The following is a 12,647-nucleotide window of genomic DNA, read 5'->3' on the forward strand; positions in this document are numbered from 1 at the left end:
TGTTAAAGAGAGAAGCAGTTCTTCTAACTGTGAATATTCTATTCATGATGTCATGTCTTTTGATAGCACTAAGAACTTTAGTACCTAGGATTTCTTCCCTCATTGTTAGTAGTTTTTTTTTGGGGGGGGAGGCAATAGGAGGCAGAAGCTGAAGCACCTGCAGAAGAAGTTATCTGGTTCAATCACAAAAAGGCCAAAATCACCAGATGGTTGTCACAGGGAATGTGCTGGAAAGAAGAGCCTGTGGTCTTGAGGGGTGTCCTCATTCCATGGATCCCTAGATTCAGAGTCCTAGACTACATCCATCAGCATCTGAAAGAAGGTGGTTTAACTCACAGGGGACATATCATCTCTTGTCTCCTTCAGAGGCAATGAGCCATGTCAACTGACATATTAGCAGTGTTAGTATTGAAAAACCGGGTCTTTGCTTTCAAAGAAAACCCATGGCAATTTAAAAATGCTCTGAAATTTCCCTAAAGCAATCCAGCCTGTTCTGCTCCTTCTTGGCAACTCTGTAATGGGTTCATTGTTTGCTTTATCCCAGATGGACATACTGTTGTTGGACAAGTTCTATAAAACTGCCATTCAAGTACACGTGGAGAGCTGGGCGATAGATGTCTTTCATCCATTTGGTCTTTCGTGTGTGGATAGAGAAGCCAAACTCCTTTGAGGGATCAAGGATTTCTTCCAAAAGGCTTTTATGGGTCTTGGTATAATGTAGCACAATCTCCAGCTACCTGAGGACCTTATCATCCATTGAGAATCTATCTGGGATCTGGATTCCCGGGCAGATCTTGTCCACGGCAGGAGGAGATCCAGAATGATCTCGTTGTCTGGAGAGGAGATATTTTACACATAGATATGACTATTACTGCTTTACATACATCGTCTCATTTGGTCTTCGCAGAAGTCCTGCTTTCCGAGGAGGACTGAGGCTCTTTGGCCTCAGTGTGTAAGGACATGTGCTTTCCAACCCATCTCCTGCGAATGCCAGTCTGCTTCTCTTTCCACAACACACAGCTGCCTGCCTTTAATGACCCCCATTATCTCGGGCCTCCCTTGCTACACTCCCTCCCGGCAGGCCAGTCCAGGGCGGCTGCATACACCCCCCCGGACCGAAGGCATTCACTTGTTTTGGAAGGCAGAAGGCAATTCCTGTCCTGCACACTCAGGCGTTGGATTCGAGTCCTGCTGGCCGCGGGTGGCGTGGCTCGGTCACGGCTCAGGTGCGGGACGGAGCAAGCTCCCCCTGCCTCCCCCCGGGACCCGGCGGCCCGAGGGGGCTCGTGGGGGTCGAGGGCCGCCCCCAGGCCCTCGGCCGCGGCTCAGTGGTCGGATGGAAGCCGAGGGGAGGAGGGCAGGGGCCAGCCGGGGCGGCCGCGGCCGGCCGGGAGGCAGGACCAAGGACAAAGGCCGCTCCCGCCCTCCGGCGCCCGGCGCGGGGGACCCTCCGCCGCCTCGGGACTTCTCCAGTTCCAGCGCTTGGGAAGTGGGCGGGGGGAGACCCCGAGGGGGAAAGTTGCCGAATTGGGGAGCAGGGCCCCCCCCCGCCGGAGCCGGGGTGCTGAGGGTCTCCAGCCCCCCCGGAGGCCGCTGCAGCCGGCGGGGCGAGTCCGAGGGCTCTGGGGGGACGGTCCCCGGGGGGAGCCCCGGCCGGGCCGCGCCCCGCCTCCTCCTCCTCCTCCTCCTCCTCCTCCTCCTCCTCCTCCCGGCGCACTCCCGGCCAACATGGCGGCGGCGGCGGGGGTCGAGCGGGACAGTTTACCTGAGCACTGGTCCTACGGGGTCTGCAGGGACGGCCGCGTCTTCTTCATCGAGTGAGGGGCGGGCGGGGCGGGGGGCGCGGGCGGGGCGGGCGGCTCCGCACCCCGTTTCCCTCCCGCACTAACAGGTGCACGTCTCTCCCCGCCCCCCGCAGTGACCGAGGCCGCCGCACCACCTGGCTGCACCCGCGCACCGGGGAGCCCGTCAACTCGGGCCACATGATCCGCTCAGGTGGGCGCGGGGGGGCCGGGCTGGGCCGGGCTGGGCCGGGCCGGGCCGGGCTGGGCCGGGCGGGGGCCGGGCGGGGGCCGGGCCGGGCCGGGGGCAGAAGTTTGAGCCGACTTTTCTGGGTCTCTTTGCCGGTCCCTTCCACCTGTTCGGGCCGCCGCAGACCTGCCCCGCGGCTGGGAGGAGGGCTTCTCCGAGGAAGGCGCCAGCTACTTCATCGAGTGAGTCCCGGGGACGCGGGGCGGCCGGGAGGGGGGCCGGGCCGGGGTGAAGCCCGCACCTGGGCGCCCTGGGCCCGAGGGAGCCTCAGGTGGGCCGCGCCGGCCCGGGCCCGCCCCCGGCTCCGGGGCTCTTGGCGCGCACTGCCCAGGTGCTCGGAGCCAGCCTAGGGGGGCGGGGGCGGGGGGCGCGGGGCGCTCTGGAGAAGGCATTCATCCTCTCGGGACCTCCCCCCCTTCCGCCCAAGTTTGAGTCCTCTGAAGCATCCCTGCGGGTCGGGTGGGGAAGTGTCCGGGGTGCTGACCCCCGGCCCCCCACTGCGGCTGAGCATTCCCGCTCTCCTGTCTGTGGGTGCTGGGAGGGGTGCTGGTGGCCAAGAGGGGGTCCTCCCTTTGCTTTTTTCCTAGTCTCTAGCTCAGTTATCACATCCCGATTATCCGAGCGTAAAGTCATTAGAGTAAACTTCCTGGTCGCTCCTTTGAATGCACCCCCTCTTTCCTGCCCCTCTCCTCCACCCTCTGCCCCAGCTCCAGCTTCCAGCTGGCTGGTGAACGAACTAATTTCCCCTTCCGAAGCTTTGATACTGTCTTCTTCTCCCCCTCCTCTAGTCTGTGGCTAACTTTTCCATGGCAACTCTGGGGAGTTCTTGCTTTTCAATTTGAACATTTGATTTGTTTTCCAATTCTATGCCATAGTAATATGCATCCAGCACTTTTGCAAGGCTCTAAATTCTTCAATCCCCCCCCCCCCCCAAGGCTGTCTGACAGTCTCTACATTGTTTCCCTGCCATACATTGATGTCAACTGAATGTGTTATAAGAGTAAACATAAACCCCCTTCCCCCCAGGAATTCTTTATTAAGCTCTTATTTACTTACCCATTTTTTGGATTTTCTTATCCATGACTGAGTGAAATCTGTAACTAAAGATTTTATTTATTTTGAGTTTTACAATTTTTCCCCTGATCTTACTTCCCTCCCCGCCCCCCACAGAAGGCAATTTGTCAGTCTTTACATTGCTTCCATGGTATACATTGATGCAAATTGAGTGTGATGAGAGAGAAATCACATCCTTAAGGAGGAAACATAAAGTATAAGAGATAGCAAGATCAGACAATAAGGTATCAGCTTTTTTTTTTCAAAATTAAAGGGAATAGTCCTTGGTCTTTGTTCAAACTCCACAATTCTTTCTCTGGATACAGATGGTATTCTCCATTGCAGACAGTACAAAATTGTCCCTGGTTGTTGCACTGATGGAATGAGGGAGTCCCTCAAGGTTGATCATCACCCCATGTTGCTGTTAGGGTATACAGTGTTTTTCTGGTTCTACTTATCTCACAATTGAGTGAAATCTGAAGATCCTGCTGAATGATTGTGGTTAAGTCACCTAACTCTACCAAATTAATCTTTTGGATTCCTTAGGTAAAAAGCAGATAATATCTGTGCTTGTGTAGGTGCCTTGGGGTAGAGGATGGTCTTCTGACTATATGATCCTGGGAAAGTCCTTTAAACAGTTTGTCTCAGTTTCCTCATCTATAAAATGGAAATAATAATAATAGTTGCATTAATCTCATGGAATTGTTTTGGGAATCTAATGAGACTGGGTATGAAATGGGCTTTATAATCCTTAAAGTGATGTGTGGAAATGTGAGTTATTATTATGTGATTGGGGGGGAAGGAAGAAGAACTATGACTTTTCTCCTTGGAAAGGGGAATTGGTTTTCAGGGCATAGAGTAAGATGTGGAAATAGTTTCTGGAATCTAGTTGTAGTAATGGACCAGCATAATGTGGGTTTCTGTCTGATTTTGGAACTATCTGCAGTTCAGTTTGGATTTGTCACCATACTGATTGCAGATGCCCTAGGGCTTGATGGGCATTGGTAAGCTTTATCCAGATTCCTTTAGCAGATCTTCCTTGGTAACAATATTACTTAATATGTGTTTTATGTCATTTGAACCTCACATCAACTCTGTGACATCTATTTTATAGGTCTCAATATTTTCAGAAACTTAGAAATGGAGAAAAATGTTAAGTGACTTATCTAGAGTCCAGCAGTAGTGGTCAGGAGTGAGACTTGCACCCAACTCTTCCTGACTCCAAGGCTCTTCTCTCTCCATTATACCACATTGCCTGAGGCCTAGAGGAGTGAAATAATTTTTCTTGTGTGCGCACAGCAGGTCTTTATAGTGTTGAGACTGAATTAGAAGTCTTGTGTTTTCTAGCCTAGTTTTTTTCTGCTTTGCCCTCGTCAATATAATTAATGAACACCATGGAAGCAAAAAGTGTCTCTGATCACTTGATATTTAAAGAGTAAGCCAGTAAACCTTGGTAAGGGAAAGGACTAAGGCCCACTGAGATAGGCCTTAGTATAGGACAGTCAAGCCTTATGGGACTTCAGAGGCAACCTGTGGACATGCTGACCATGGGGTGTGGAGACAGAGTGAGCTGCTCTCCTTCTCTTTGAACTGACTCCAGATTTCCCTGTTATTGCCTTAGGGCCGGACATGTGTCTTGGCAAGCCCCCAGTGAATATTAAATTCACTGGAGCTGGGCTGTCCTGGAGTGATGCTGCAGACACTAGGATTATGACCAGGGAAGGAGCTGGCTCCTTCCCTTCTTCCCAGACCTCTGACTGTACACTAGAGAGGACCAAGCTGGATTGGAAGGAGATCCCTAATGGGGCTAGGGAATTTGGAAGAGACTAAATCTGATATGACTTTCAGGCTACTGAGAGATAGGTTAGCTTGACCCTACTGTCAATAATACTGATAATATTGTATGCTGAAGAGCCTTGGTCATATAGGAAAGACCTGATTTTAAAAGGTTAGGCCTCCTATTGATGACTGACTCACAGGAGATAGTGAGAATGGTATCTTTGCACAAAACCCCTCATTTTAATCAATCTGATGTGCAAAGTCATAATGTCATGGTCTTTGAGATTCAAGAACTACAGCTACTACCACTAGCTGGGCAGTGTAATACCTGATGTGGTATCTCTAAAATTCTTCTCTGTTGTAAAGCTGAAAGTGGAGAATTAAATTCATATACTCACCCCATCATCTAGCCCCCATGAGTGTTCTACATGATACAATTTTCTCCTGTAGATTAGAGCAGGTCCTTCAACTGTCAACACGGAGTCTTTTTTGGAATTGAGGGCCATGGCCCATGATAATATCACAGCAGGTACCTGCTCTACCTCAGATGTGGCCAGGATATTTGTATGCTTTTTTTTGCTAACATAAGGTAGTTTGATTTTCTAGTAGCAGATTCTTACTGGGAAATAGCAGAGAAAAGGACATCAGACTCCCGAGTCAGGAGATTCAGATTTCAGTCCAAGTTCACCCACTGGCTCACTGTGACCTTGGGTAAATCTTGTTCCTTCATTCAACCTCATTTTCCTCATCTGTAAAATAGAAGATTTGATCTGTAGGTCCTCTCTGATTTGAAAATTCTTTTCATTCTCTCTCCATTTCAATTTAACTGGCCAACAATAATAGCTAGCTTTTACACAGTTCTTTTAAGGTTTGCAAAATACATGTTTTGTGTGTAATTGTCATTTTGCTGGAATCATCATTACAGTAACATGGAGTTATAATTATTCCTCCATTTTACAAATGAGGAAACTAAGTTGGAAATTAAGTGACTTGCCCAAGGTCCTAGCTTTAGTAAGTGCAGGCTTTGAACTGGAGTCTTCCTGACTCCTAGTGCCACTATGCTATCCTCCTGCCTATGTTCTACTTAGATAGCTCCTTGTGTAGTGCAAGGTTCTGGGGATTCAGAGACAAAAATTATATGCTTCCTGCCCTGGAGTAGCTTACATTCTCCTGAACAGCTTCATTTCCTTCTCCTCCAATCTTGGGATGCTCTTGCTGAATTTGGCCTGTGACTTGTATGGGTTGGAGAATGATTGGCCAATTCCCTTCTAAGGGTTATAGTGATAGATGCCACTACTTTAGGGTATTCCTTATTCAAAGTAATTGAGATCTGTTATTTCTACAGGCACTTTGAAGGTTTTGGAGGAGCCCAGAGGGTTGCTCTGAGTGATTAGTGAGAGATCCCAAGAAAGCAAAACTTGTAACTAACTGCTTAGTGGTTAGGCAGGTTGGGTAGCTTCCCTATCCTGAAAACACAGCCCTTGGTGTTGTTTGAATGGCAGCAGTTTCTAGATCTGGGGCCATCCAGGGCAGGAGGTAGGACAACCAGTCAATGTCTCATGTGTTTGTCACTAAGCAATGAAAAGTTCCCAATGCTTGGTTTTTCAAAAAAAAGGGAGAATGGAGGGATACAACCCATTAGGTGCTAGATGCTGCTACTTTTCCAAGAGGAAAAATATTCCAACTGTTGTACAGTAAGGCTAAGGATAGCGATCCTCCTTCCTCACCTGAGATTAGAAGGAGAAAAGAGAAGTAGAAATAGTGGCCTACAGAGGTGGGAATAGAATATTTTGTAAAAAAAAATGTTTAAGTCTTAAGTCATCATCACTCACCCTTTGAGAACCCTTGAGGTATATGGGCCTGTGTGCTCCTTTCCCAAAGTCCCACTAACCCCTTATTTGGAAAGATGTCCTTAAACTACAAATTTGGAAAAGTAATTTTCCAAAGTGTGTCTAATAATACACTTTTCCCCTAAGAACATTGATTAAGGTTGAATTTTCAAACATGGAAGTCTGGAAATTTAAGTACCTTGCTTATCATTGACTGAGAAAGATGGTCACTAAGATGATGTTTCTGATCTGAAATCATTTCTTGGAAACATTGTCAGACCAGGTTCCTCTGCTCATTGATCCAGAGCTTAACAGAACTTTAAAGATCATCTAGTTAAACCACCTCATTTTACAGCTTAGAAAACAGGGTTAATTTTTTTTAAAAAATCTATTTATTTTTAACATTTACTTTAAAAAATTTTGAGTCCCAAACTCTTGCCCCTTTTCTTTCCCCTCCCCCCCAGTTAAATTTAACCAAAAGAGATTAAATTAATTGCCCAAGGCAATGAGTGGCAAGATCAGGATTTGAACTTAAGTCTTTCAGTGGTAAATCTAGCAAAACCCCCTTACCCCCCACACTGTGCTGTCAACCTAACCAAGTAATTCGAAAGCCTTTTTTTTTATGACTCAAGGTTAGGTTCAAGGTTCCCAGTGCCCGGGCAGTTTGGCATTTTAAATTTCACTTCCTGTTTTTTTTAGCAGCTGGGGAAGGAGGAAACTGGTTTATAGATTTAAATGTTAGGTTGCAGAGCTCTGTGAATAACACAATCACGTTGCCAGGTAGAAAGTGGACAGGGAGGATTAAGAAGCTTGGATATGTGCAGTGAGCTCTTAATGACCAGCCCAGAAAAACACTTGGAAAATGTTTTTAAGAAAAGGTAGTTGCTGAAGGTGGGGTGGTATTTCAGGGCAGACAGATGTTGGGGAGAGGGCTGTGAATTGGCACCTCACAAGGAGATGGGGAGTTCCTCATATGGGAACAAGATCTGTTTTTAACTTGTTACCTATGGAAGTACATTAGAGGTTTTTCTAAATTAAGGCACTGTAATAAACTGTTTTCTGGTGCTTAGATTAGATGACCCCATTATTCTTCTGGAACACTGAGTAACTTCCTGAGAGGTAGCATCAGGTAGTGGTAAGAGCTTTTGGATTTAGCATTAGAAGACTTGAGATCAAGTTTCTAGTCCTGTCATGGATCTGTAGTATGATCATGGGCAAATCACTGCCCAATTTCCAGGTATCTATTTCTTCATCTGCAAAATGGGGTATTGGGAGGGTCTGATGAGATCTGAAATATAAAAGTGAATTATTATTGTTTTTTAAAATATTTTATTTATTTATTTTTCCAACTATATGGAAGGGTAGTTTTCAACAATCATTTTTTGGCAAGGATTTGAATTTTACATTTTTCTCCCTCCCCCCTTCCTTCCCCCCTCCCCTTGACAGAAAGCAATACAGCATAGGCTATGCATGTACAATCATGCTAAACATAGATCCTAACATAACTAACATAGTTATGTTTTGAGAGAAGAATCAAATCAAAATGGAGAAAAAACATAATACACAAGACAACTTTTAAAAATTGAAGATAGTAAGTTTGGATCTGCATTTAAATTCCACAGATCCTTCTCTGGATGAGGATGGGGTTTTCCATCACAGGTCTATAAAAGTGAATTATAACCATAATGTGTTTCTAGAAATGAAAGCTTCTTACCTTGTCAGTTTTTAGTACCTTATTGGAAATTTTTCAGTCGAGCATTTCTTGAGTAAGAAGCTATGTCTGAAGTTAATTTTTAGTTCCCTTGATAGCAGTATCCTTTGTTCACTTGGTATTTTTTTGCCAGTCAGCTTCCTTGAGAGATTTGTAATGTTGTAGATGCTGGCCAATCTTCAGCTGTATTAAGAGAGTCATGGTCCAGGATTAGGCAGGTGGCAGTGCCTATGGACTATTTTCTGGTCAGATGGCACCTGGAATATTGAGTTCAGTTCTGGCTGGCATGTTTAGGGTTAAGGAGTGTTCAGAGGAGAGTGGACAGGATGTTAAAAGGGCTTGGATTCATTCACAAGTGCATTGGATAGAGAAAATAAGGATGCTGAGACTAGAAAGGAGAAGGCTTGGAGAAGGACATGATAGCTGACTGTCTTCAAGTTGTCTCCTGCATGAAGGAGTGAAGCTGTTCTTGGCTTCAGAGGACAGATAGTAGTAATGGCCACAAGGTGCAATGAAATTCATTTAAGTTTGAGGGCAAGAAGAGTTTCCTACCCAGTAGATCTGCCCAAAAGTGGAAGAGGCTGTCCCTGGGGGGAATAAGTTCCCTCACACTGGAAATCTTCAAGTAGAACTTGGAGGACAAGTGTGCTGGGTAAGTTTAGAGGAAATTCTTGCTTAAGTGAGAGTTGGGATGGATGATGTCGCTAAGGTGTGACTCAGTGAGACTAATGCAATTATCTGGGAAGCATGCTAAATGTCTAGGGAACAAGTGGCTCAGACCTAGTCCTTACCTGATCAACCCTTGTCTATTCTGAATGGATATCCCAAGGTAGGGTGGTATTACTTTCACCTTTCTTGTGATAGCCCCCCTTATTTGTGTATATATAGTCTCTCCACATCTTAGGAGACTATTTAGTGTGGCCCAAAGAGTTCGATCTCTGCAAGCCAACTTACTGGGTGCTGGACCTCTCCACATTTAGGGGGATAGGTCTTCTGACAGCAGCTAACCAGTCATCATTGGGTCTGTCCTCTGAACCTTTCTAACTTGCTTGTGTTCATTACTATAGAGCTTCTGAGAGTTCCAGGTCACCTTCGTGATGCTCTTAGGCAGTGGAGGGATGGCTATAAGTGACAGAGGACACATTTGCTCTATGGAGAGTCGGTTTTTTTCTTCTTCTCTCTAGTAAATCACTTGGAAACATTTGTGCTGTAGCATGTGAATTAGAAGTCATTATTTGGATCAGGAATGTGCCCAGAAAAGAGCTTTTAGTAATATTATTTTTAAAACAAGGTGTGGATAGGACATTTGTATTATATACACACAAACAAGGGGGCTTTCCCAAGAAAGCCAAAAATAATGTGGCCTAATCTTGTGGAGTGCTCATCAGGGCCAAGAAGGGTTCATCAGATGGGGACTTGGTCTGGATCATGGGCAGCCTAGACTTTGTTTCCTGAACATTTAGCATGCTTCCCAGATAACTGTCTCCTTAATCTGCATCTTATCCTGATCTTAGTTCTGTTTTCCATAAACCAGTTCTTCATTTAGGGTCTGTGAACCTGGTGTTTTGGGGTTTTAATTTCTTTATAACTGAATTTCAATAGAAGTCATTTCCTTTGTCTTTATAGCATGCATTTATAAATATTCTGAAAAAGGAGTCCATAGGCTCCAACAGATGGTCCCAAAGGAGGTAAAGAATCCCCTACCAAGATGGAAGAGAAAATACAAGTTAATATAATTTTACTAACCAGTAGGTGAAGTGAAACAAGTGGAAATGATGCTTTCTTCCCTTCACCATCTTCTGAATCCCCTAGCATTGAGGGATATTGAACCGTCCCTCAGTTTTTCCTTCAGTTTCAGGTGCCGGCTTTTGGGGAAGACCTCTTTTGGGATTCTTCCCCAGAAGTCCCCACTCCCTTTGCCTTGGTTCCCTGCCATGGTTGTCCGATGCAGCATCAGGAAAGAGGTCCCGACTGCCAGCTCCAGCTTTGCCCCTTCAGGCACTGCCTGGGCCACTGGTCAGCTGATTGAAGCTTAGAGGGAAAGAAAGGTGCCTCTTAAGCCTCTTACTGCTTTCATGGTCCTCTTGGGTTTGGCCAGATGAGTGTTTCCACCGTCATAGCAACTATTTGCTGCTTTTCCATGTGGGGGGAGGGCAGGGAGAGAGGGGTATTCCCTGCCAGAGTGGGAATTGTACTCTATCATGTTTTGGCAGTTTGTAATTAAAACATCCTGTCTTCCAGGAGAGCTTGGCAAGCCTCCCAACCCTCCCTCTTACTCATTCACTCCATCTAGAGAATAGGCAGCTTGGTGGTAGTGCTGGGGTGATAATGAATGATGCAAATGCACAAATAATAATAAAAAAGCCATTCCATCCAATAGCACCAGTGCTTCCCCATTATAATCTTTCCCCCCTCATCAGGATGAATGATTTTTGAGTTGTATTCTATGAGGGAGATGAAGGTCCATGGGAAAACTCTTTTGAAGGGATGGAGATAGGTGAGAATAAACAGGAGGGATGGAAATTTTCTAAGTGAATTAAATCCTTGGTTTGAGTAATGAGGTTAATTTGTTTGCTTCTTTCTGAGTTGTCTCAGCTTTCTGAGTTTTTTAAATGGCAAAAATGTGGATCTTCCACTCCTCTTTTCTCAAATGTCCCTAAATGGTTCAGATCTGTTTATGAACTGAATCAACCAACCAGTAAGCATTTATTATAGCTCCTCTGTACCAGGTACTGGAAATACAAAGATAAAGACTGGACCAAAGAACTGAATGATGATGTTTTACTACATCACAGCAGAAGACCTAGCTTAACAGATCCAGAGAGAAAATGGTTTTAAATGGAATATGAGGATCAAATATTGTCTCATTTGATTTTCACATAAACCATGGGAGATAAATGCTATTATGATCTACATTTTAAAGTTAAAGAAATTGAGGCAGAGATGTATGTCTTTAAGCAAACTTCCTCAGTTTCCTCAACTGTAAAATGATGGAAAATAGTAATATCTACTTCCCAGGATTCTTTTAAAGAACTATGAGATCCTGAGCAACAACCTGGGAAGTAGGTGTTATTCTTTTCCACCATTTTACAGTTGAGGAAACTGAGGAAGATAGTGTTAAGTGACTTGCCCAGCTAGCAAATATCTGAAGCTGAATTTGAATTTAGATTTTCTAAACTCTAAACACTCTGCTGTATCCTCTGTGCCAACCAACTGTATGTTTAAGAAATGAACCAGGGGAAGGGGCAGCTAGGTGCAGTGGATAAAGCATAGGCCCTGGAGTCAGGAATTCAAATCTAGTCTCAGATACTTGCTACTTTAACTGTGTGACCTTGGGCAAATCATTTAACCCTTATTACCTCACAAAACCAAAAGAAAAAAAAAAGAAATGAACCAGGGGGAGAGAATGTAAACTGAATATAAGGAGATCCAAAGTTTGATTCTGCCATGGTGGACTGAGTCCCAAATAACAGACTTGAACCTTCCAAGCCAGGAGAGAATTAAACTAGAGTTTCATTTTATAGATCCTTGGATTTTAAGGAGTCTTGTCTTGAACTACTACATGAAAACTTGTTACCCCCTCCACCTCAAAAACTTACTAGCTTTATGATCCTGGATAAGTCACTTAAAACCCAATTGCCTCCCCTCCCCTCCCTCCCCAAAGAAAATAAAACTATCTCAAGATGAGTGTGAAGCTTTTCAAAAGAAATTCTGATAACACAGGTAAAAATAATTCTGATAACAAAAAGAGGGAGTTGTCATTCTATTTTAAAGAGATCAATGTGATACATGGAGTTTTGAACAAATTAGATTTTTAAGGGACATATCATAGAATTATAGCTTTAGAGACACAAGGGACCTCAGAGGTCATTTAACCCTCTGATTTTATGGATGAGGGAACTGAGACGAATATAGATTAAAGAAGGGAAGAAATAATATTTATTACGTATCTACTGCATATCAGGTGCTATGCTAAGCCCTTTAAAAATATTATCTCATTTGCCAGGGATCACAAGATAATAAGTAGCAAAGACTCATTTTGAACCCAAGCCTTCTGCCTCCAGAATTAGTTTTCTTTTTATTGACATCAATACAACTTTTTTTAAATGAGTTAAACATAGTATTCCATCTTGAAAGTTCAATGCTGAAGCTGACTCTTGCAATAAGCCTCAAATACTGATAGCAAAAACATTTAAATAACAATTTAAAAATATAACTATCTTTCAAAATTTATTTTTTAATAT

At 44.7% G+C, this 12,647-nt stretch overlaps 1 protein-coding gene across 5 annotated transcripts in view; it reads left to right on the top strand.

Moving 5' to 3' along the window:
* The first annotated feature begins 1,728 nt into the window (after window positions 1-1,728).
* The window catches only part of PLEKHA7 (pleckstrin homology domain containing A7), a 240,477-nt gene continuing 229,558 nt past the window's right edge, over window positions 1,729-12,647 (top strand). For all 5 annotated transcript variants that reach the window (XM_074230191.1, XM_074230193.1, XM_074230195.1 and 2 more), the window contains exons 1-3: window positions 1,729-1,817; window positions 1,919-1,995; window positions 2,156-2,213. In XM_074230191.1, the coding sequence (XP_074086292.1) occupies window positions 1,729-1,817; window positions 1,919-1,995; window positions 2,156-2,213 (224 nt within the window). The remainder of the gene's footprint in view (window positions 1,818-1,918; window positions 1,996-2,155; window positions 2,214-12,647) is intronic.

This window comes from Macrotis lagotis, chromosome 3 (assembly GCF_037893015.1).
Source record: "Macrotis lagotis isolate mMagLag1 chromosome 3, bilby.v1.9.chrom.fasta, whole genome shotgun sequence".
In the NCBI taxonomy this organism is placed as follows: Eukaryota; Metazoa; Chordata; class Mammalia; order Peramelemorphia; family Peramelidae; genus Macrotis; species Macrotis lagotis.